General features: G+C 52.6%; 10 protein-coding genes across 10 annotated transcripts; 4 read left to right on the plus strand and 6 right to left on the minus strand.

Annotated features, from left to right (window-relative positions):
- Window positions 1-1,302: 1,302 nt before the first annotated feature.
- Window positions 1,303-3,505, plus strand: QC762_509715 (uncharacterized protein; the record flags this gene model as incomplete). The annotated part of the gene is made up of 2 exons (XM_062891378.1): window positions 1,303-1,927; window positions 1,986-3,505. 2 exons carry the CDS (start codon window positions 1,303-1,305, stop codon window positions 2,822-2,824), a joined length of 1,464 nt encoding a protein of 487 aa, XP_062742719.1. The 3' UTR covers window positions 2,825-3,505.
- A 1,146-nt stretch (window positions 3,506-4,651) lies between these two features.
- Window positions 4,652-8,485, plus strand: QC762_509720 (uncharacterized protein; the record flags this gene model as incomplete). Its single annotated transcript, XM_062891379.1, is given in 2 exon segments — window positions 4,652-6,436; window positions 6,449-8,485. The coding sequence occupies 2 exon segments, from the start codon at window positions 4,652-4,654 to the stop codon at window positions 8,483-8,485; spliced, it is 3,822 nt and encodes a 1,273-aa protein (XP_062742720.1).
- Window positions 8,486-11,203: 2,718 nt separating this feature from the next.
- On the minus strand, window positions 11,204-11,635 carry QC762_0086780 (uncharacterized protein; the record flags this gene model as incomplete). Its single annotated transcript, XM_062884000.1, has 1 exon — window positions 11,204-11,635. The coding sequence occupies one exon, from the start codon at window positions 11,633-11,635 to the stop codon at window positions 11,204-11,206; it is 432 nt and encodes a 143-aa protein (XP_062742721.1).
- A 223-nt stretch (window positions 11,636-11,858) lies between these two features.
- On the minus strand, window positions 11,859-13,063 carry QC762_0086790 (uncharacterized protein; the record flags this gene model as incomplete). The annotated part of the gene is made up of 3 exons (XM_062884001.1): window positions 11,859-11,912; window positions 11,939-12,566; window positions 12,624-13,063. 3 exons carry the CDS (start codon window positions 13,061-13,063, stop codon window positions 11,859-11,861), a joined length of 1,122 nt encoding a protein of 373 aa, XP_062742722.1.
- A 217-nt stretch (window positions 13,064-13,280) lies between these two features.
- Window positions 13,281-13,759, minus strand: QC762_509730 (uncharacterized protein; the record flags this gene model as incomplete). Its single annotated transcript, XM_062891380.1, has 3 exons — window positions 13,281-13,436; window positions 13,505-13,615; window positions 13,694-13,759. 3 exons carry the CDS (start codon window positions 13,757-13,759, stop codon window positions 13,281-13,283), a joined length of 333 nt encoding a protein of 110 aa, XP_062742723.1.
- A 415-nt stretch (window positions 13,760-14,174) lies between these two features.
- Window positions 14,175-16,456, minus strand: QC762_509740 (uncharacterized protein; the record flags this gene model as incomplete). Its single annotated transcript, XM_062891381.1, has 3 exons — window positions 14,175-15,808; window positions 15,860-16,067; window positions 16,124-16,456. The coding sequence occupies 3 exons, from the start codon at window positions 16,454-16,456 to the stop codon at window positions 14,175-14,177; spliced, it is 2,175 nt and encodes a 724-aa protein (XP_062742724.1).
- Window positions 16,457-17,314: 858 nt separating this feature from the next.
- Window positions 17,315-18,203, minus strand: QC762_509750 (uncharacterized protein; the record flags this gene model as incomplete). Its single annotated transcript, XM_062891382.1, has 2 exons — window positions 17,812-18,203; window positions 17,315-17,724 (listed from the first exon to the last, which is right to left on the minus strand). The coding sequence occupies exons 1-2, from the start codon at window positions 18,083-18,085 to the stop codon at window positions 17,315-17,317; spliced, it is 684 nt and encodes a 227-aa protein (XP_062742725.1). The 5' UTR covers window positions 18,086-18,203.
- Window positions 18,204-19,740: 1,537 nt separating this feature from the next.
- Window positions 19,741-20,628, minus strand: QC762_509755 (uncharacterized protein; the record flags this gene model as incomplete). Its single annotated transcript, XM_062891383.1, has 1 exon — window positions 19,741-20,628. One exon carries the CDS (start codon window positions 20,626-20,628, stop codon window positions 19,741-19,743), a length of 888 nt encoding a protein of 295 aa, XP_062742726.1.
- A 1,501-nt stretch (window positions 20,629-22,129) lies between these two features.
- On the plus strand, window positions 22,130-22,980 carry QC762_0086840 (uncharacterized protein; the record flags this gene model as incomplete). The annotated part of the gene is made up of 2 exons (XM_062884002.1): window positions 22,130-22,494; window positions 22,912-22,980. The coding sequence occupies exons 1-2, from the start codon at window positions 22,378-22,380 to the stop codon at window positions 22,978-22,980; spliced, it is 186 nt and encodes a 61-aa protein (XP_062742727.1). The 5' UTR covers window positions 22,130-22,377.
- Window positions 22,981-23,042: 62 nt separating this feature from the next.
- Window positions 23,043-23,366, plus strand: QC762_0086850 (uncharacterized protein; the record flags this gene model as incomplete). The annotated part of the gene is made up of 2 exons (XM_062884003.1): window positions 23,043-23,166; window positions 23,311-23,366. The coding sequence occupies 2 exons, from the start codon at window positions 23,043-23,045 to the stop codon at window positions 23,364-23,366; spliced, it is 180 nt and encodes a 59-aa protein (XP_062742728.1).
- Window positions 23,367-23,864: the final 498 nt, after the last annotated feature.

Below are 23,864 nucleotides of genomic sequence, written 5' to 3' on the forward strand. Positions count from 1 at the left end.
ATTCCCAGCCATTAAATACCGTGGAAAAAGCCCTACAATCGCAACCCTCAAGGTAAACAATGGAAAGAGCGATCTGAATAGCCTCTTGAACCGTGCGCCCGGCCATCGAGGTGCGCGGCTTTCCAGGTCTCTTGACAGAATATCTCACGACTTTTGTTCTTAGTCTTCCTCAACTCCACCGATCAAATCGCCTGCTCTCGGCGCTGCTCTCCGACCCCCGGCGCCCGCGAACGAACTGGCATCTCACCAGCAAACGAGAGGAGTATGGTATGTGACATTTCCAATATCTCATCCTTTTTCCCATTGCCAGCGTTGTTCAGATTGCTTGTGTGGTGTGGCCGCTGCTGGCTCACAAGTGCGGGTTCGATGGCGGCGATCCCACTTTCAAAATCGATCACTCAGTGATGTCTCTTTTTTGGACATTTTTGTGCGTTTTTGGAAAGAGTTACTGCGGACGTTTTGCTCCGGGGATGGGTGGCCTGGCCTGATATTTCAGACACTGGGGTTTGGCAGTTGCTGGGCCTTGTGCTTGGGAGGGAGATTAACTCGTGAAAGGGCTCACTTGGGCAAGTGCTTAAGTTGTTGAGTTTCCCAAGCAACTTTGGCTTACTCCCATACCCCCTTTTGCTTGTATACTTACAACACATCAGCCGAGTTACCTTACCTTCTTATTCACTTACAAGCACCTCTTTTCACATCAACCTCATTCATCTGCCTTCATCCTACTTCAGCATACCCCCAATCTACCTCAGTCTTTTCTTTCTTTTATCTCAACTCTCGAGAGACTCTACACCATCCTCTTCCATTATTATGATCATCTTCACCAACTCTATCCCAACAATGGCCATTCCTTATCCCACGTTTCTACACCCTTCACCTCATTCTTCTACACGATCCTGCCCAACTTCTCACACGCCCAATACTGGCTGTTCAACACTAACATGTCAACTTCATAGTACCAGAACACATTTCCTCCAGATTCACACCTCAACCCGCACCTCAAACTCATCACCTTCTCACCAACCTTCGAACATCTTCGGCAGACACTCACCTCACTTTCCTCCTTCCAAAACCTCCTCATCCTGCCTGATCACAGCCACAAAGACTACACTCCTACTCCGAAATCACACAACTCGTTTTCCCAATCCAAAGCCCCAAACTCACTTCCCATCAAGCTTGTTCATAATCAACAAAACCCCTCAGCATTTACAACACCATCCTTTGCTATTTTCTCAAACCTCACTGTCACCCCAACCCCTGAACCTGGTGATGGTTCCTCAAAGCTAACAAGTCACAGTCACAATGGAAACAGGAATCTGGAGCGAGGAAGGCGCAGCGGGCGGTAGCTCCTCCGCCTTCAGCTGGCTGGACGAGCTGGCCGAAAAGGCCTGGCTTAACGAGGAGGTAGAAGAAGACGTGGGGGTCCACGGTGACGGTTTGATCAGCAAAAGCTGGCCTTTCCCTGCCGTGGAGGCTGCGAGGTCACTCCCGCGTCTGCCCTCCACGGCGTTCGCGGGCCAACGGAGCCGGCGGCGGCAGCCTCGCTTCCAGCCGACACTCTCTGTGGTCCGGGACCTGTCACCGGCCCCACCCCCGCCGACTCCAAGCTGCGCTCCGCCCCCGCCTCCGACGACATCTGTCATCGGCCAGGCAGAGGAAAGCTTGGACCGGTTGGGCCGGGTTGACAAGAGCAAAGGTAAGGCAGTGGACGAGGAGCAGCCGGCTGGGAGACCCACCTTCCAGCAGACGGTGGCCGCAACACCCACATCTTCTCCCTCCCAGGCACCGCCAATTCCACGGCTGCCCTCACCATTGCCTTCCTTTGTGCACCATATGTTGGAGACTTCTGCCCCCCCTCGCTTGGCCGACCGCCCGCTGCATCCCGATCTCCTCAGAGAGAGGGTGCCGGTCGCGACTGCCTCACCGCGTGAGTTTACATCCTATCTCTCAGTTCTCTGGGGCTTTATCACTGAATTTCTGCGTAGCAACTTCGGCCACGACTCTGCCTGTGCCGCGAACCAGGCCACCCATCCCACAGCTCCCGCCATTCGTCCACTCTCCTTCGCCAACCAAGAGAGCCTCAACCACACCAATGGCGCCGACAGAGAGGCCAGTCACACCTCTGCAAGTCGCTCAGCCAGAGCTCAAGAGTCGCTGGAGCCCCTCGCCCCCTCCCTCACCGACCAAGGTTCAAAAGCTCATGAAGGCAATGAGCTTCGCAAGTTTGAGATCCCAAAAGTCGAAAACCAGTCTTCGCGAGCAGTCGAGTTCCTCCTCTGTTCCTCCGGTTCCTGATCTCCCTCCGACGACTCCTGAAACTACAAAACGCCAATCCGATCGATCAAGTGCAAGCACAAAGAAGAACTTTGGTTCTTTCGGCAAAAGCTCTTTGGGCAGAGGTAGCTCGTCCTCCCAAAAGTCCAATTGGGTGGCAGCAGCATTCGGCCGTGATTCCTCCTCCATCACACGTCCAAGAACTGCTTCTGGAAGGACCGAGAGAAGCTCGACAACAGAGAGAAGCTCCGGCAGCAGTTTGATGAGCTCGGCGTTGAGTAAACAAGCAAGCACGGTCACCCCAGAGAGACCACAGGCTGGACTGTCGTCTTTGCCTCTTCTTCCAGCAGCTTCTACTTTCCACCCCGAACCCCCCTCCGCTACTCACATAGTTCCGCCAATGCCACCTGTGCCTCAGTCTCCCCCCAACCCTTCAGATCTGCACAGAAAGATCTCCATGCGGAGCATGTTCCTGCGGAAAAAGAAGTCGAGCTTGAACAAGAAAGAGGACCCTCGAGAGAATAGAGGTGAAGACGAGGAGGTCAAATGAGGGAGACACCAATCCTTCAAGCTATCACTGGCTAATTTGAACAACCCAACAATTACTACAGGGTCACGACTAACGACCGTATGCCACACAGGGCAATTTACGATTCAACACCGCTGACCGCCGTCTTCAACAACACGCGAGTCTTCATACAACAAGTCCAGTATGTCGTTGACTTCATCTCCTTTTACCTTGAACATTTCCTATTCTTGATTCTCCTTCTATTTCACTACTTTCGCGTTTTTCTTTTCTTTTTCTCAGTTTCGGTCTGCATTTCGAATCCGGTGTTTGGCACACAGGACATTCGCCCAGGGATAGAAGACTTCTACCCCTTTATACTTGTACCAGAAGTTCCCGGTACGAGGGATCAAAGCAGCATCCATGATACCCCCATCGCTCAGCTTACGGCATAAATAAGTCTCAACGAACATGGTTTAGAGAGATGATATACCCTAAGACACCCATCCGCATTTCATTACTGTCAAACGGAGCATCACCACGGAAGTATCACCATGGAGGCATACAGTACTCAGAAAAAATGGTTCATCACCAGATACCCGGTATTTCAGGTGTTAGCACTGGTAGGCGGCATCACCAGCGAGGAAATACAGTACTTATAGGGCTATGGTTGCATTGACACGGCGTCAGGGCGAGGTGGATCACAAAAAGGGACATGAACAAGGGCGTGCAGGATTGGGAGGAAAAGTCATTTTGCTTTGCATTTACATGTTTGGGGTTTGATAAGGGGTTACGATCATTGCTGTCATGGGTTTCGTGTATTTTGGCATTCACAAGGGAAGGGTGACGGTGTATGAGAACGGTTACGGATGAATTCAGATATTTTGGGGCTTTGAGACATGGACTTTTGTGCATGTGAGATGCGTAAGATATGTTGCTGTCTATGAGCTGTGCTCTGTGTGTGAGCCGTAGCTCTGTGTAGGGTATGTCTCCTGTTCACAGAGATGTTATTCAATGCAACGAAGGATGTGGTAACCTCGGCTTTTAATCTCATGTAGGTGAACGTCTCACCATCTCGACCTTGTATCTGACCTTCTCGTCCTTATTACTGTTTAGTCTTTTCACCATCGCAGTTAAAGCTTTAGGTAGGTAGCTAAAAGATGATATGTGCATCCCTGGAATCGATAGTTCAGACAGGTGACAGTCAAAGTTGGGATCGTGGACACCAACAGCTGAAATAGCTGAGATGACAGCTTTGGATCAAGTAGACTGGGGGATTAGAAAGCTCAAACATTGCTGAATCCTGCTTGGATAGACGGGCGTTGAAGGTCCATGTTACTCAAGTCGACCATAAGGTAGGTCAGACAAGACTCTGCGCAACACCAGGAGAGGAGGAATCGAAGAGATATGCTGCATAACCCCAACCCGTTGTTTTTCCACTTGGATTTTGACCCTTCGCACCTGCTGACTTTTGATGCACGACTCAAAAGTTTAACATCACGCGTCCGTTTGCTCAATTGTCGAGGAAGTGCGAGGTGGTTGTCGGAGTCTGAGCTCAAAAACCTAGAAACCAACAGCTAACCCCAACCCTAGGTACGTGGTCAACGCGTCGGTGGCTGCTGACCCACCAACGCGTGCAATCGTTTGCCAAAAAAAAAATTTAGGCTCCCAAGAAGACCTACCCGGCACCCCACGTGGACCAACTGCGCCCTCAACCTTCTATCGCAAAAACCCCTGCGGACTATCCCAATTCTTCCATGCAGAAAAAACGACTCCACAAACCATGCAAGATTTGCGCCGGCGCTCTCCAGCAAACTGAAACTCTGGGTCTGGATTGATTCTCCTCCCTCCAACTTGGCGGCCGCCCGCCGAATGACAATGGGCCAAGAACAGAGCGCTCCTCGCGAGAACGACGACGACAACACGGACATCCAAAGCGGCCGCTCATCCCCACTTCCCCGCTGGGACCACCCGGAAAACCAGGAGCAAGTAGAACGACAACACGCGGCTACTACCGAGCCGCTCCCCGAGACCGAGCCCCCTCCTGAGGCGAGCAAGAAAGAGAAGAAGAAGAGGAAAAAGAAGAAGGATCGCGAGAGGAGCGTTGGTGAAGTTATGGACTCACCGGGCCGATCGCTGTCGCAGCTGACGCCGCTGAAGAGGAAGAAGACGCGTCCTCCGTCTTTGGGGAATGTCGAGAATGTTGGTCAGAGTCCGGATGGTGGTGGGTCGGCGAGGCGGAAGTTGAAGAAGTCGAAGCGGATGTCGTTGGGGACGATTTTGAATGACAATGCCGATGCTGTTGAGAACAATGACAATCAGGACTCGTTTGTTCCCCAGCCGACGCTTCCAGAGCTCGAATCTGAGCCTCGGCTTGAGAATAATGAGGAAGAGGACAAGGGAATGGAGGATGCTATGGCTTCTCAACGGCGCAAATCGAGTAGCAAGAAGAAGGGCAGGAACAAGAAGGCTGAGCCAGAACCAGAGCCGGAACCAGAGCCAGAGGTGGAACCAGAGCCGGAGCCGGGGCCAGAGCAAGAGCAAGAGTCAGTGCCAGAGGTGGGACCGGCCCCTGAAGCCGCCGCCGTGGAGGATGATATGGAATTGGACGAAGCTGAGGAGGATCTTGCCAACCTGAAGACTGAACGCCCGGATCACGATTCCGACGATGACGTCGACATGGAGGACGGTTCGGCAGCACGATCCCAGCACGTTTCCGAGACACCCGCCCCTCAAGAGGAAGAGGAGGAATCGCCTACTTCGCCCATCGTGCACGTTAAGTCCGAGTCAGGGGTGTATGACGAAGACGAGGACATGTCGAGGCTTGGGAAGGGAGATGCCACGGACGAAGAAGAGTCACCTGTGCCAACCAAGACCGAGAGACTGCAAAGGGTGATGGATGAAGCACAGTCTGCCTACGACTCTGGGTATATCGAGACGGATGGCAGCAACGAAAGAAGTCAGAGGTTCGCGACTCAGGTTTCACCCGCTCTGGACCATGAAGAGGCTACGTCGTCGGAAGATGAGGTAATGCAGAATGTGAAGTCTGCGCCGGAGGAGGATGAGGAGGAGGTGAACGGGACACCGGCGAGTGAGGCCAGCCCTGCTCAGGCGCTTAAGGCTGCGCCTGAGAGTGAGGGTGAGGAGGAGGGAACACCAGAAAGCGAGGCCGAGGAGGAGCAGGTATTGAAGGCCGAGGAGGAAGAAAGCGAGGTAGACGACGAAGAGCCGGTTAATGACCCCCTCGAAGACAGTGCGGACGAGGAGGAGGTAAGCGAGGAGAGGTTCTCCGAAATCCCCGAAAGCGACATTGAACAACCAGAAATGCAGCACGAGGAACCGAGAGTCGAACCACCGTCGGAAGCTGGGAATGTGCCGACCAGTCAGAGCGAGCAAGCTCATGTCAATGGGACCACCGTTCAATCTTCACCAGATCTTGGCGGCGACGATGTTGCTTATGCGGCTTCGCCATCACCCCCTCCCCCCTCATCTGCCAGGGCCCGTTCTTCCACGAAACGTAAAGTGAAACGTGCTTTCAATCCCGACGCCCCCGTCAGCGAGCCAGACGCACAGCCGGAGACATCCTCAACTCGCTCCCAAAAGAAGCGTAAATCAAGAGATCAACCAGAGGAGCCCGAGGAGGAAGAGAAACCTGAGGAGCCCGAGGAGGAGCCCGAGGAGGAGCCCGAGGAGGAAGAAGCTCCTGCTCTCACCCCAGCACCCAAGAAGAAAAAGTCCAAGAAGATTCGCGAAGTTCTTCAAGAGCAAGAGGGCGGCGAGATCGACGAGGCCCCCGCTGCCTCTACACCTGCCCCAAAGCAGAAGAAGACACCAAGGTCAAAGAAGTCGAAGAAGGCGGCCTCCGAGGAACAAGAAGAGAAACTCGATAAGCACGGTTACGCTACTGGGAGACTTACTGCTGTTGAAGAAGATAAGGTCACCAAAGCAGTGAACAAGTTTCGCAAGGACGAGGGCCTAACCCAGGCTGAAATCAACAGGATCATCCAAGAAAACCCTGCCGTAGCCGTGCACAATGCCAAGGGTGCCCCGACATTGCATGCCGCTCTTTGGACCGCTGTGTGCGAGGCGTGCCCTTCAAGATCACGGTTGAAGCTGCAGAAGTTTTGCAGACGAAAATTCCACAACTTTGTGGCACGTGGTCAGTGGACTGCTGACCAGGATGAGGAGCTACAGGAAATGATGAAGATTCACGGCAACAAGTGGACAGTCATCGGAGGTCTGATCAACAGACATCCCCAGGATGTTCGTGACAGGTGGAGAGACTATATCGTTTGCCGGGACAAAGTAGTGAAGCATGACTGGAGCAACGAGGAGGAGGCGAAGCTCACCCAAGCAGTCAAGGAGGCCGTCGACAAGATTCGGAAAGACCTCATCTCGAGGAGGGAGGACGAAGGACAAGCCGAGAGCCTGGTCAACTGGCAGGCTATCAGCGAGGCGATGGGCCGGACGAGAAACCGACTTCAGTGCATGGAGAAGTGGAAGAGAATACTCAAAGCTGAGCCGATTGCGGACCGGGACAGGGTCATCACCTTGCTCCCTGATACTGACAACTGGAGAGTGAAACTGGCTCGCCAGGATTTGACCAAGATTACACCAGCTGAGAAATACAGATTGGCCTGCGTCATCCGCGATGGCTGCACGGAAACCGAGCGGGAGATCGACTGGAAGAAGATTACCGAGAGGATCTTCAAGGACAAGTATCAGCGTCAAGCCCTGGTTGTTATCTGGGGCCGGTTGAGGTCGTCGGTGCCACACCATGGGGATAAGACCGTTCATGAATGCGCGCAGCATATTGTTAATAGGTATGATGAAGAGGGAGGATTTGGGGACAGCTACGGCAACTACCCTGATGAACAGTCCCTTCCTCCCAGCGCCAAAAAGCCTCGCGGCAGAGCCAAAAAGCCGAAAGAGCCGACGACGAGACGCCGCTCGACCTCCGTCGCCTCCGCCAAAAAGAAGAAGAAAGAGTTGAGTGAAGCTTTTATTGTTGACGAGACTGACTCTGAGGGTGAGACGGTGGTGGAGGACACTGTGATGGAGGATACGGTGAGGGAGGATGCTGCCTCGATCGCTTCCGATGCCCCACCGATCGACTCTGATGAGGAGCATGAAGAAGAAGCGCCCGAGGAGACCGCAGACGAAGAAGCAGAAGCACCACCTCAGTCCTCCGTCGTGAAGCGCCTCGCCCCTGAAGAGGACGACACCTTGGATCAAGAAGACGAAACACGCCCCCCATTTGTGCCGTCCCCCTCGGTCGAAGCAGATGCAGCCCGCACTCGTCGCCGCGAGCGTTCTCTCTCCAACAAGCCCCCCACCCCTGCCGCCATCGAGGAAGAATCTGGTGAAGAGGTCCAGGACGAGGACATGGTCACCAGCACTCGTCTCAAGTCGGCCAAGAAGCGCCCCGCCACCGAGGAGATGTCGCCCCGCAAGAAGAGAAAGACCAACTCGGAGAGTACTGTCCGGCCTGCGGTCATGAGCAGTTCTTCGCCTGCTGTTACGTACGGGAGGAAGTCGAATAGCAGGAAGGAGAACAAGAAAGCGGCGGCGGAGGCGGTGAAGGCGAGGCAGGCGAGGGCGTTGAGCACGATCAGCAGTGATATGGATGACATGGATGATATCCCTGCGAGGTTGCCGGGGCAGACGCCGCCGGGGAGGGTGACCAGGAGAGTTGCGAGAAAGTAGGAGTATTGCAGGTCTCGATGGCGGGAGCAAGGGAGGGAAGAGGAGATGATGAAGCGATTTGGGGGAGTTGAAGGATGATGATGTCAGAGGGGAGAAGGGGCAGGTAGCCAGTCGTGGGTATCCAGCGAGACTGAGTCGAGCTTGGAGCGGAAGTTGGGTGGGGGGAAGTGTGTGTGTGTGGTGAGGAGTGGGGGGTGAGAGTTTACATTTTAATTGCATGGATTGGTTCTACCTGTATGATACTTGATGTGTTTTCGGAGAATTGTCAGCGTGCTTGGTAGATAGAAGGTTATGGAAGGGTGTATGTTTTGCATCTATAGAATGTTGTCGTGTGTACCATCTTGCGAACTCAGTGTTATGGGATGGCCCAGCTTAGCTTGGGGCCGGAGCATGTAAGTCAGACCATCGTCCTTGTTGTCGTTGGCCTCAGCCCTGGTGTTATGCATTTTCCTGGCGTAGGCGTTGTTGTCTTTGAGGAGCATTTCGCATTCTTTCCGCACCCTTAATCAGTCAATCATCAGTCTGTAAGCAGGTGATGTCGAGAGGGGTGCTCACCTAGCTTCTGTACTGGTCTGTGAACTCGACGGTTGAGATCTGGATTGCTTCTGGCTTGTTCCCGTATTGGGGGCACCAGGTCTTTGAAGCCGGGCCAGGGGGTTAGTAAGGTTCGGCAGAGAGTAGGTAGGTAAGTTGGATGGCTATACCTTTAAAACGAACTCATCCTTGCTCCCGCAAAGAATGAGGAGCTGTTGCTCGAGGTATTGCTTGTCGTAGCACCTGTTTTTGAGGGGGATGTCGACTCTTTTTTGCTACGAGTTGGTTAATCGTGACGGTTCCCTGTCAAAGACTGGACATGATCCGAGATAACCTGTTGGTTCTTTAGGAAGTGATCTCATGCTCATCAAACTGGCCAAGACCGCCTTCGAGGCAGCCTCCTGGCCAACTGCAGTGGCTACCGGGCGGTATATGTTTCCCCTCGGGGACAATGTGCGCAACGTGCAACCCATTTCTTCTCGTTCTGGTCGGTACTTCAAAGAGCGCACTTTAACTGCGCTCTCCCATCTACATCCATCTTCGCTACGTGACCAAGAGGGCAAATCGTTTCCAACGCTCATACCATCTGCCACAGGCGCCACCCCTACTCTATGACACTCCACAACGGACACCCATCTGTGGAACTCAGCTGATTAAGAAACTGCACGGCATTTTGGGCAGGATCCGTATCTTGAAGCGACAACCCACCAGAAATGACCTTATCTCAATAGAGTCCCCGCGGTCGACAACCAAGGCAGACGAATCAAAGGCAAATAAGGAGTTGGAACTGTGTTCATATGTCGAAGCTCCCAATTTGGATTCTTCACGGGCTGCGAGGGTATATTATCGTCTGAAGGTGGGCGCCTTGGTCCTCGGAAGGTAGGTGCTGATGCTGGAAGTCTTCCTCACTTTGGGGTTTGTCCCTCAACCCATCTGTTCCTATCAGTAACTGCAGGCCGTTAAAGATGAGTTTTTTCTTACCAGGGAGAGTGATAAGTCATCGCTGTAGAGGTTGGTAACCTGCTCGCAGCAATGATATGCCATTGATGACAAATTTCTTGTGCTTGATGTATCTCGTGTGACTTGCGAATGCCGGATCCAGAAATTGCATGTGTTTACTTCAGGAATCAAGTGTGAACCAGACAGTTCCGGCAACACACCCCCCTTTAATGCCGCTGCCCGGTGTTATTTGATTTGTTAACCACTATGCTGTTGCACTTGGAATATTAGAGATGGGGGGGCAGTAACTAAACATCATCGCCAGCATCTTGATGTGCATGTACCTGGGGAGGCCAAAGTCCAAAGTCTGATCATCTCTGATGTCAACATAAACTCCTTGCACTGCTCGGCTCGCAGCTGCTCTGGGCCACTCAGGGTTAGGCGTGCTGGTGCTCTGCCAGCAGTACTCTGAGCAGTGCCCTCCCCCACCCCCCCCCAACCTTCTGTTCTAGTACCTATAGTAATCACAGGTTTGCACCTGCTGGAAGCTGCAACAGTGAGAAAAATCCCATCGGACCTCCTTCCATCTCTCTTGTTTGTTATATTCTACTCCGTAATCACAGCAATCCTCCCCATAGTCAGCTGCACTAATGGCAAGCTGCGAGCTTGGCTAGTGATCAAATGAAGTCTGACCATCGTGCTCAGCGTTCCTGCGTCCAGTGATAATATCCTCTCTCTCACCATGCAGCCCTCCCTTCTTCATGAAGCCGCCATCCTACTCCCCATTGGCAAAATTGACCCGGTTAATGCCCCATATAGTGACTGTGCGGCGAGAGATGTATATTGCAGTGGGAGTTCGAACTGATAGCGAACGCTGTGGATCATGCGGCCTGTCTACGGTCAACCCACTTGTTATTCAGCATATAGTTTGCTATCCCCATGAAGAAAAAGGCCAGGCAACCTGGCCATACACAAAGCCCGTCAGCAATCATAGCCTGTCAAACAAGCAACGCAAGTAGCAATTCGAATAGGTGCCCACACAAACGACTATATCCGTTACAATATCACTAGAAGACCGCAAAACCGCAACAGCAGACCACCACCGCCATCTCACTCCTTCCATATAAAACCCTTTGAAGCCACCCATACCAAAACCAACCAGACCTATCTTGTCACCGGCCACCAAAAAGAAAACAGAAAACACCTTTCCCACCCCCAGATTCCGAACCAGCCGATACCACCACATTAACGCTCCTCAAAATAAAACCTCCCCAACCTCTCGCCCTCCTTCGGACTCCCCAGACCATCCCCCCTTCCCCCTCTCTGACCACCCCCCCCACGCCCACCCTCAAACTGCTCCCTAATAATCCTCTCCGCCGCCTCCCTACTATTCGCCCCAGTCCCCGTAGACTCAGACCCAACAGACAACGTACTCGGTGACGTTACATGGCCCCTCTGCTGCTGCTGCTGTTGCTGCTGCTGCTGGTGGGCCAAAGCCAGCGCCTGCTGCTGAGCAACATGCTGATGCGACCCCGGCTGCTGCGTCTCCCTGATAGCACTCGTCGGATGCGTCAAAGGCTGCCCCTCCTGCATCGGAACCGGCCCCCCAGTAGTAGTATCAACAAAGACATCATCCCCCACACTGCCCGGCATCGTAACCCCCTGCGCGGCAGCCATCGTCCCCTCCAGCGCAACCCCATCCACCATCCTCGCTCGCTGAATCTCCCTCGCGGCGGTCTGGCTGACGGGGGTGTCACTGTTGCTGCCGTTATTGTTACCGCTATTGTTATTTTCCGCCAGCCTTGCATCAGCAACCGGCCTCCCAACCCCAAGCCCGCCACCAATATTCCGCCCCGTCATCCCCAACCCCCCCCCAGGGGCACCCTCACTAAATCCAGAATTACTCCTCTCCAAACCCCCTATCCCCCCTTGCCCTCCACCACTCGGCATGCCCCTCCGATGATAAATAGGCCCACTAACCGTACTCCCCGCCCCCTCCCCAAAGCCCACCAAACTCTCCCTCCCATCATCCTCCTCATCGTAAGTCCCCGCGCTCCTCCTACTCAACCCATCATCATCCATCTCATCAATCATCATATCCTCATCCACATACCCGCTCCCCCCCGCAACACTAGCACTATCCATCTCAGTCAACATATCCTCATCCCCATCCTCCCTCCCCCTCATCGTCGTAGTCCTGCTCCTCCCGCTGACTGACCCACCCCCCAGAGAAGGGGACACTTCTGTTGCCGAGGCAGACCCAACAGTGCTCATCTTGTTTTGCATTTGGGGTTGACCTTGAGCATCAAAGTAGGCTATACCTGTTGGGGGTTGGAATTGCTGGGTTTGGGTATAGGGTTGGATAGGTTGTTGTTGGCCGGATCGGAATTGTTGTTGTCGAGAAAAAGCGGCGGGGGCCAGACCGGTGAGGCGGGAGATGCGGTCGGCGCGTTCGGCTTCGAGGGAGGAGTTGGATGGGTCATATTGGGGGGGTAGGCCGCGGGGATTTAAAGGGTGAGGGTGGTGGTGGACGGTGCCCTTGTGGCCGTCTTTGATGGCTGTTGTGGAGAGGGCCGAGAGGGAGGTGGTCGTGGAGGTTGGGGTTCCGCTGAATGAGAGTCAGGGGGTGATTAATAGAGGTGGAAGGGGAAAGGGAGATACATACGGAATCTCAGGGGTGTCTGGGTTGGAGGGGCCTGGAGGGAGGTTGATGAGGGTTGGATGGGAGGTCTGCGACATCTTTGCTGATGGTGTATGTGGGTGCTGGAGGTGAGACTTCGTGCGAGGCTGAGGGCAACTGATAATAGGGGTTGCGACACACGGAATCTGTGCTTTCTGAGTTGTAGTCCGACGATGCCGACGAGGTACAAAGACGAAGTGGGTGATGTTATCCGCGCGTTTGGCTGGCTCGCTGTTGTTACTTGTTGATGCTAAAGAGACGACGAACAAAACGCGACGGAGATGGATATCAGAAGCAGCTGGATGAAACGGAGAAAGGATCGCTCGGTGGACTTTGCATGCACTGCTCCCATCCCAAAGAAAGACCGAGCGACGGCTTCCCGGGGCTGCTGGACGGTCTGAAGTCGCGGAGGGTGTGGGGGCCATGACGTCTGACCTGGGAGTCTAACCAATCACAGCACGAGATGCACCCTTGTGGTTCGACGCTGCGGGGTCAAGCAACTGTTAAGCTTTGAGCTCAGCGGGACCCGCTCCATGACAGCGGCAACGACGACCCTCTCTCTCTCTCGTGGGGAGGATAGCATCAGATACAGCGACGCTTCATTTATGATAACAACAAGAAGATATTCTTATATCATTCGTATCAAAACTTTCCAGGCATAAACCCCACCACCTCCGTCTTCTCCACAATCCCCTTTGCACCCTCCCAAAAAGCAGCATACGCCGGGTCTGTCTTGAGATAATATTCTCTGTCCTCGTCACTGTCGAACTCGCTCACAAAGGCATGGGTTACTCTGTCCTGTTTACCCCTTCAGTATACTGTTATCATCTCCCTAGAAACTACAGATGACAAGGAAAAGAACGCACTTGGGAGTCACTCATGTGCGTATTCACCCCTCCAGTTATATTCTTCATATACGGCCGGTTGGTTTCTGGATGGAGGCAGGTGTCTTTAAGCGCTAGGAGCTTGTCACAGACCTGACACAAAAATGGTAAGAGTTAGGCTTCTTGACTGGGTGATGAAAAGGGGTGGGTGGCTGTTTGGCGATGACTGACTTCTTGAACCTCCTCCGGTGTGGCCAGCGGTTTGAAGCTGAACATCACCACGTGCATTACGCCCATGTTGACTGTTTCTTGCGAGAAGTTGAAGATGAAAGATGATTCTTGTGTGTCTTGTTTTGCTTGATGATGATGATATGCCTGAACTTCCAGTGGAGGTGGTCAGTCTGATGCTTTTGAGGGTCTGATCTTTGTGCTCCCACTCATCCAACCCCGCATCCATTACATCACTGTTCACCAACCCAACCCGTGATCGATCAGCAGCATCTCGACCAAAAGTCACCTGTTCCAGGCCTCACTCACCAGGCTCACAAATCAGGGGATGATCACCTGCTCTGAATGCAACAATGCAAAGAACCATAAAGATGGAATTGTGTGGGTATCTGGTACGAAACCCATCTCATGCAAATATGCGTAAATCCAAGGCCACAAAAAATTAACATACAGAAAAAACCATCACCCCATCACCCCATCACCCCTAAGCCTTGCAGCACCCCTTCATCTCCCCCCCCGTAACAGCCAACCCATCCACCTTCTTCGCCAGCTCATCAGCCGTATTCAACGCAGTACTGCAGTTGAAACTCTGCTTCGAACTCGGCACATCCAACGCCGGGTTCTTGTCAAAAAAGTTCACCGGCCTCAGCATAACCTTCAACATCTCCATCGGCATAACCGGGAAATCTTCAACCCTGGGGATGTGATTGATCCCAAAATTCACCCACAACACCGGGTCCTGCTCCTTTGTCAAATCCTCCTTCCTCTCGGCCCAGCTCCTGACTCCCTTGCCGCCATGGCTCTGGTTGGTGTACTTCCCGCCCGCAAACAGCTCCCCGTCAACATACTTGGTGACATAAAAACTCCGATCGGCAAACTCGGCGCGCTTGTAGTGGTAGCTGTCCTTGTCTGCGAGGATGGGCTGGAAGGGGGGCACGTGAACCTTGTAGCCTACCGGGAGCTTGTTGACCGTGTTCTTGACTGATGGGTTGAGGATCTTGAACGTCCGGTTCTTGCTCGGGTCGAGGTCGTAACCACCGGTGGTGTCGATGACCGTCTTCTTGACCATGTAACCGTGGCCGTTGGGGTTGAGCTTAGGGTCGCGGGGCATAGCCTCGGCTTCTTCGTACGCGATCTGGTTGCCGTGGCCGCCGATCATGGGGTCGACGCGGAGGGAGAAGAAGTGCTGGTGGTAACCGCCGAGGACGCCGGGGTGGACGACGGTGCCAAAGGGGTGCGGCACCTCGGTGAGGTCGAGGTCGAGGGGCTGGGTGGACAAGATACCCGTTGCCCTGACTTCGTACGTGATGTCACCGGCTTGGTTAAAGATGAAGGCGAGGATGTACTCGTAGTTGCTGACCGTCAGGATAGACTGGAGGACGAGCTCGCGGTTGCGGACGACGACGGCGCGGTTGGTGCGGTAGTTGGTGTGCTTCCAGAGGAGACCAGAGTCTTGCTCGTGGATGCAGACGACGTTGGGGGCGTCGACGGGCTTGCCTTCGGCGTTGCCGAGGACAGAGGAGATGTAGTAGATGCTGCCGAGGCAGTCGCAGCCGAGCTGGAGGTTGTTGGCTGTCAAACCAGCACCGACGTCACCCAAGTCAAAGGCGCACTTGCGGTGGAAAGGGTTGCGCGGGTCACCGTAAGGGATGGCCATGTCGGAGAGAGACAGGCGGTAGAACAAGGGGCGGTTGTCGTAGTGAACATCGTAGAGGACCATGCCCTCTCTCTGGTTGAAGCCGACCTTGAAGTCCCACTTCTGCCACTTCAGTGTCCGGCCGAGCTCAGAGAAGGGCTCAACTGTGAAAGAGGCTCCCTCAGGCTGGACAACCTGGAGAGGCTTGAGGTCGGTGCGCATGGTGTGGGCTTCAGGGATGTACTCGTTTGCTGGGCGGTCCTGCCATGTGAAAGGCTTGATGGTCTCGTCATGGCCGGTAGGCATGATGTCGATACGAACCAGCTCGAGGGTGGCCGGGTCAATGACGGGAGAGACGGGAAGGGGGAAGGAGTAGTGGCAGCTGTCCTCTTCGGATGAGTTCTTGGGGTCGCGAAGGTAGAGGTTGCATTGCATGACACGCTTGTCGTCGAAGAACTTGGCCTCCTTGATGCCGTCGGCACCTGTATAGTGTTAGTTCATGTTCGGGTTCCCAAGATCAGCAAAAGACATACCATAAATCCAAGGATCCATCACAACCACCGCCCCCTCGGGAAGACCCAGCTTCTCAATCTCGGCCTTCACCTCGGGAATCTCCAGCACGGCCTTCTCAACCTCCTCAAGCTCAGCCATATCACTGTTGGGGTGCTCAAAAGGCCCAAGCTTGGCGTTGAACTCGACCTTTTGAGTGGTCAAGTTGACAACCGCCTCATGGACATTGTGCTGTGATGGAGTTTAGCATTTTGAGCAGTGACGGTGGAGTGGAAGGGCAGACTTACAGTTCCCCTAAGTGTATAAACAATAAAAGACTTCCTCTCAAGCGGCGCAGGCTTCTCACCCGCCCTCTCTGCAGCAAGCCAAGGGGCAAGAATCTTCTTCTCGGGCTCATGAAGAGTGTTGACCTTGAACTGGAGCTTCGTCCCTTCAGGCCACACAGACCTAACCAAGTCCGCACCCTTGCTGATCTCCTCACCAGTCAAAGGACCAAGAGGATGTGTTACCGGCGCAGCCTTGGTCGTCTCGCTGGAAACAATAGCAGCCTTGACCGCAGCAGTGTTGTCAGTCTCGATGACTGGGGCCTGGGCGGCCTTTGCGTCTTGATTGGCAACCATTGTGAGGATGTGGCGAGTGTGTCTGTGTTGTGTGATGAAAGGAGAAATAAGTGAATCAACCAAAGAGGATATCCCCTTTATATATCAAAGCCATTTACTGAGGCGGAGTGCAGGGAGAGATGAATGAACATTTACTCCACCCTATCCTCATTGATAATGATAAGACAGACAGGTCGAGATACGGGATAGCTAGCCCAATCTGTTCCTAAAAACCGCAGGTAAATGGTGGGTTCGCATCCCGGTTCGTGGGCGCCCAGCTGTTGTCCAATCCTTTGTGCCGTTGACTGCCGTTGCTGTCTTTGGTGGTGTGCCGGTGTGGCGGACGCATACGTTGTCCCCACGTGAACCTACTTCGTCGACCATCTGTTCTGTTAGAGTCTGCCATAGATTGTTCCTCGCTTCCGTTACCGTCAGGACCCCGCCCTGATATGCATGGGCTTCCGTGACACTTGCTCGACATCTCACACTAGTATCAACAGGATATCCTGGTGTAAGCAAGACGTGCAACAAAGAGTGACACTCTCGATCGGATGCAGGGTGGATGGAGGTGTTCGATAAGGCGGGAAAGCCCCGCTCGCTTACCCCGCTGATCTCCGCATCCGCGTTCCGGACACATCGGAAACGTCATGCTCCAGGCCGAGATTCTGAAAAAGTGATCTGAACTCCAAGAAAAGGCGTAGTAGAAAGGCACAAGTCTTTTAGATTCCGGTGTATGAACTGTAGATAGAAGTCTGTATGCGTGTCCAAGATCGATGTCCAAAAGGCTGAGCCAGCCCCGAGATGCACGCTGTGCTGTAGTGGTGAGATCGGTTACCAAGCCAAACCAAACGAGAGCGGAGGGGTTCACACAAAGCCCAATCACAAGAAGGAAGACGTAACCCTCCAAGACCCTGTAACAAGCCAAAGACGGGAATACCATCTGTGCAGCTCCTCCATCCATCCCGGCATTGGTCCCTGAATACCTTCAACCCTGCTGTTGCCGTTAAAAAAGCAGCTCTTAAGTCCAAGAACCACCTCGCCACGAGCCTTGTCAACACTGGCACTGATGACAAAAAGGCCATCCGAGTCTCTTGGGCCCGCGTTCCTCGGCGTATCACCGCAGCGGACAACAATCTCAGTTGGTGTCTTCTCAACAACCTCAAAGTGGTCAGTCAGCTGTGTACCTGGCTCATAGGTCGACTTGGATAGCTGATCAGCAGTCCATAGCTGGGCAGCGGTGGCGGGTCCCTGGTATTTCCGGGCAAGATAGGCCCGTTGAAAGCGATATCCTGCAGGAGATGTAAAGTTAGTTCCAAAAATGGATATGGCGTGGTTTGTGACTGGTTGGGTGGGCGGTGGATGAGGGTGAGCCTCACCTAATCCTCCCCAGACACCACGGCAAAACTCCAGAGCCAGATCGCCCTCGCGCTGGAGGAGCTCGGGCCTGATTTTATCAAGTGGAATGCGCTTGTAGACGAGGTCTTGCGTTGAGGCATTATTGTGTCGGTTGTATTTGCGGAAGCTCTTTGAGCGCCATAACGGGTCGTCTTCGGGCAGCGGGCTCTCAAGGCGGGTGGTTGTGCCAAGATAGCCAACAGTTCCGGCCGTGGCCAGGAAGGCAGTGGTGAATGTTTTGCGGATGATGCCCATGTTTGTTGGTTTATTTGTTGTCGCTGCAAGAAGGGTTCACCTAGTCTCGGTTGTATTGAAAGGATGGTGGCCGATGGGTCGGCCACTGTTGGGTGACCCGATCGGTTGGACGAGCGGCTGGACGGCTGCGGGCACGGTCGGAGGTTGGCTGGGTGGGTCGAAAGATGAGGGGCATCTCCCGATTAATTGGTGCATTCTGATTGGCTGCAGTGGATCAGCCCTATTCCGCTTCTAAGATGGGCAAGTCCACTTACACGGGACCTATCGGCAGGACACATGACCTGAAGGCCGCTACCACGGCGCTGGTAAGACTCCACTGCTATCGGATTTGTGTTTGCAACATCAAATTCATGTTACTGAAATTTTGGATCACTTATCGGGAGTCGATAAAGATCCCCATCTGTGTTATTTTCCCGAATCTGGAGCTGAGTGCTTGAGTGAGTCGATTCATGTGGAGCACGTTGTCTTTTATCATTCTCACCCATCAACTTCGGTCATGACATGTCAAATTACCAACTACACTCCTGAGGCGCCATCGTGGCGTTTTTCTTTTTTTGGATTTCCTAAGCAACCTGGCTTAGCTGATGAGTTCCCCGACTTCAGTGCCACCTCCCCCAATAGCATTCCAGAGTCCATCCACGCCCCTGACCACTATGGTAAGGAAATAGGTTCACTATCTTCGTCGTCTTTGCCGGTATCGGCATCATGATTATAGGCGCCTCGGGCTGTGATGGTTGAATCACAACACTCTGCCCAACACTTCTCCTCGCTCCCTTCGGTCCAAACAAACTCGTATACAACATCAGATACGGTTCTGTACTACACTACCACCCAGCTGACCAGACACACGGCCACACCCATGGCCATACATGTAACATACTGGCAACAAAAGAAGAGCGAAATCATTCAAGAGGGAGTAGAGCGGGAAAAGAAAGGACTCTCCACACCAGAAATTTAGAAACTTGAGATCCTTATTGTTGTCTAACAAGCTTAGACAGGAGATCCTTTTGGACTTAACCGATGAATTGCGAGTTAACAACATAAAGAAGGTCGAGAATGCCCAGAATATACACGGCTTGTAAATATGTGCTGGCTTGAACTCGTTGTTTGTATCTTGGCTTGGTGTTGTGTTTGTCTGAGGACTGTGAAGCATGGTGGATACAGGCTCAAAAACAGGTTTGACTGCCCTTGTGTTGATGGGTATGATATTCCGAGTTTAGTTGCTTTAGTGATTTTCGATAACAGGAAGTTGGCTAGGTAAGAATGATAGTTTGATAGCAACCTGGAAGTTAAGGAGCGGCACTTTATATACCTAAAGGGAGGTACAGTAAACTGACCAACATAATGAAGCTGGAAGAAGAAGGAACTGATAATGTATCAAGAAGTGAACTCAAATTTATTGAGATATTGTGACCGAATGATTGGCCCTTATAGACTCAAATTTGCTCTGACTGCCACGGAGGTTAAACTTTTATAATTATCTGCCAGGCTTTTGTCACCAAGGTATCTGACTAGAGGTAACTTTGTCATTGACGCAAACAGCTCTGTTCAGCCACCATTGCTTGACTCATTGGTATTAATCCAGTCATGTGAATGAGATCGCATCCGGGACCAAAGGTTTAACCCATCACCAAGACTGGTCCCTCTCCTTCCCTTCACTGCGTCCTGTTCTGTGTATCCGATTCCTCATACCGAGGAGGCGGTGTTTCATTCCCAGATTGTGTGGCTGTTACACTTGCCCCTGCGCGAGCTTGGGAGCTCTCAACATCCGCCATCCTGTGGTGTAAGATACATAGGTTCTCTGCAGTCAAAGTGCGACTTTGAAGCGAGCCCCTCTGTGCTGCTGATGTATTGATCCGAGATTGTTGGCTGGTCGAACCGCCCCCACGGGACCTAGAGCGTCTTTGAGTGTATGTATTTAGCCTCGGTTGTTCTGCGGCTGTATGTCTAGACGGCTTCGGCACTGCCGTTCTTGCTCGCTCTGGTGCGGCCACCATAGGGACCTGAAGTTGCGGTGCAAAATTCACAAGCCCTGTCCCAGGGGCTGCTCCCTCTCCTCTAATTGCAGAAGGAGCTCGGTCGGTTTCGCTCTCACCCCCAACCTCCAGGTCGACATCTGTCTTCCTTTTATTCTTAGCCTTCTTATTTTCCTTCTCAAACTCAGGTAGATTGAGACAAGGGCACTCCACCCCACAGCACGTCTTGATACCGATCTTCTGCACCGCTGCATAAGGTAGCACAGACAAAGACCCAGACGCCATAACGACAAGGAAGCCGCCCAGTCCTACAACCAGGAGAGCCGGTAATGTAAACACAAACAGGAAATAGAGCATAAAGTAACACGGGAACAAGCAGCCCTCCTGCCGGCAGACCCTGATACACTTGGGTTCGTCATCGGCCCATGCACGCGAACACACCATCGCACTGGCGAGAAGGAAGGATACCACAGCCCAGACGATGGCAGCGACTATCACTATTGATGTTGACCGGTTTCCGGTGAGGTTCATGAACCACTCATCAATTGATGGTGGCATGTCGTCCATGTTTCAGGTTCTTTGCGGTGATGGTAACGGCTGGGGTGATGATGATGCTGGCAAGCGTTGATCCGGACAAATGAACTTGGATGAATGGATGCAACTTCGTGATGGCGATGAATCGTGAAAAAAGGGATTCGGGGTGCGGTGCAGGAATTCACTGCCTCAAACTTGCTCTGGTTAATCGTTGTTGTTAAAGTTTGCAAGTGACTGCGGCACTCAACAGCCACCGACTTCATCGGCGTCATTCTCCACCGCGGGGATAGATTCAGGTTGTCAAGGTGTAAATTGCAAGAAGGATATCTCTGAGGGAGTGTAAGAAACTCTAGGATCTAAAATACATGATTTAAAGGATACAAAATTGAAGTGAGGTTGAAGTCTATCTCTTGCCGTGAATGTTTGTTACATCAATGAGTGAGAATACAGGATTTCGTTCTTCGAGAGCTAAACGCACATTGTAGGAAAAGGCCAATGACAAAAGAGAGAAAATACAGAAATGAGATCTTCGGCTTGAAATGAGGGGTATCCGGTGGTCTAATAAACAGCATGACAAAAGGAAGAAATGGCGAGGTGCCAGGCAGGTACCGCAGAGCGCGATCATAAACGGTAACTTAAACGAAGAATTAGCACAAGTGGAGGATCGCAATCTGGACAGAGGGCGTACCAGAATAATACGAGAAAAAAAATTAACCCATCGGTAATCATAAAACATCCCCATCTTCATCGTCATCCTCAAATATAAGCGTGGCAGCTCCGACACCGTCTCAAGCTAGGCGTCGATGGCCTTGGAGTGGGGATCCACCTCCGGCAACGCTCATGGTTGCGGCGCCGGCAGGTGGCCCAGTCATCTCCATACCAGCAGTAGTTGTCATCGTCACGACGGTAGGTTCGGCGATATCTTCTGCGGGTGCGGGCATAGCAAAAGTAGTACCCGGTTGTGTGGCAGTAGCTGTAGCGCTCACAAAAGATGCACCATTCCAGGCCAGTGCGGAAGTTGTGCCCAAAGCCGTAGCTGTATTCGGGGGTGGACGGGTAGGGCCACACCATTTTGACCAGGCTGCTGAATCTCAGTCTGGTCAACAGTGGTGGCTGGGTGATGGTTGATATCTGTAATTTGGTGTAGCTTTGGTGTAGCTTCCAGGTCGTCAAAAAGAAACTTGAGATTTGAACGAGTGCGGTTTGAATGACCAGTGATTACACTGAGAGAAAAAGAATGAACGCCCGAAGACGTCCAACACAAAGAGGCAGCCTTTTAAGCAGCATTTTCCTGCTATTTCCCCAGCCCATCATGCGGACGCTGTCTTAACCTTTGGCCATTGCCTGACCACAATGATTCATAGCAGAAACAAAGAATAAAATCACGATGGCGAGGGTTTGCAAGATATAAAGTTTATGCCGTGGCCCAACCTCGACGTTGGTGATGTTTTTCAGGTCATGCATGATGGGGCTGGGAGGCCATGCTGAAGTGGCAGGCGACCAATCTGATGGTCGCGCGTTGGGGTCAGCTGCCCGACTTGCTCCCACCTGCCACCTGCCAAACTCTAAATTTCCATTTTTCCTTGGTTTTGCTGTTCGATTTCCACCGTTTGAAATTATGTCAGCCAAACTTGGAAGGAGCCCGGTGGACTTACCAGCTCAAGGGTGTTTACCGTGGTCGGATTTGACCTTCGGTGAACCACCAGTCATCAACAGAATTTGATCCTGAAGGTCGCTTTTTTGTCGTTTGATTGACTTCCATCCACATGATCGAAATCCATCATGTGCCGCCAGAAAGTCAACCAGCACTGTTCTCAACTGGTCACTATTTTCTTGGATATTTTCTTCTATTCTCCAAATCTCTTGTCGCCCAGATCGACGGTTAGGGTTCCGAATGATGTAAGCTCACTGACGAGACATCGTGATATGAACTGCGCTCATATTCTCTGCAACAGAAATGGTAATGTAAGCGACGATCAACTACTGCAAGCCATACCGATCTTACTAGACCATGACCGTGTAACCTCAACCTTGTTCCTCATCTGGGTGCTCCCTTCATACAGATCTTTCACCTTGACTGGTCGATGAGTCTTGGCATAATCTGCCACCGCAGATTCTTCCACGGTGACAGATTATATCTCTCGTAAGCGGCTTGTCTCGGTCAGTTACTACTCAACTAGTTATTGTTCTGTCTGCCTTTCCATCCGGCTGCCGGCAGTTACTTCTTGTCACCATGCTATCTACCGGAATGCTACACCCTGAACTGACTGGGTTTGATGCGGATATCCCAAAACCTTCTCGTACTACATCTATTAGGTTGCACAGCAGAACTTTACAGAAGAGCTCTGCATCACCGAATGCTGGCAGAATGACTACGGTATCTAAGAAAGAAACGTGTATTGCTGAGTGTTCAGATACTGACGACAAAGACAAAGGATCGATCAAGAATGACCCTGTGCATGGACCGCAGAGCCTCTGGCGGGAGTGCCCGTCTTCGGGTCAGGGACAAGCTTCCGTTCCCGCCTCGGCGGCTCGGCACCTACTTGGCCTTTGGGTGTATTAGCTTTATGAGTAAGCAACCTGCCCATGTCGGAGTTCATGTTTAACTCGCCCGGCAGACCGGCTCTGTGAGACAAGAGAATGGTAGGTATGGGATGATGACTGCCGATGACACAAGTTCGCTCGCTTTCCCCTCATGTTGTGTACGTGCCACAGTGAGGAGGTTGACAGGAACCTACGAGGGCTCTCGCACTATGGGTGCCACGGCATGACGGCATCACAAATCAGGCACCGAGTCCCTGACCTCAACAGACAGACTACAGTTGCATCCCGTCGATCCGGAGGCCTGACAGGTCGTTCAGTTCCGTGTCCTTCTGCACCATGATGGCCACGTCCCCTCTGCAGTCTGCAAACCCCTGAGGCTTCCGACATGAGACATTCCACCCAATGAGAACGTCGACTGTAAGCAGCCACCTGAATACTTGGACATCAGTTAACGTGGCGTGGTAGGTGAAACTGGACTATCTAATGGCTGATACAGTGATACTGAAGAATACCAATAGTAGATTGTGGTTTGAGTCGGTCATTGCATTGTATTTAGAGCCTTTGCGGATTTTTTACAACATGATGGCGGAAATTAGGGACTACCTACTTACTTACATCGCTCTATCAGCCCCATTTACAGTACGCGCCATGCGTGTTGGCTGAGGCGACAGGTTTCTCCCCTCGGTCCGATCTGGCGAGGCCTTGGACGTCCCCATCGTCACAAC

This window comes from Podospora pseudocomata, chromosome 5 (assembly GCF_035222375.1).
Source record: "Podospora pseudocomata strain CBS 415.72m chromosome 5, whole genome shotgun sequence".
Classification (NCBI taxonomy): Eukaryota; Fungi; Ascomycota; class Sordariomycetes; order Sordariales; family Podosporaceae; genus Podospora; species Podospora pseudocomata.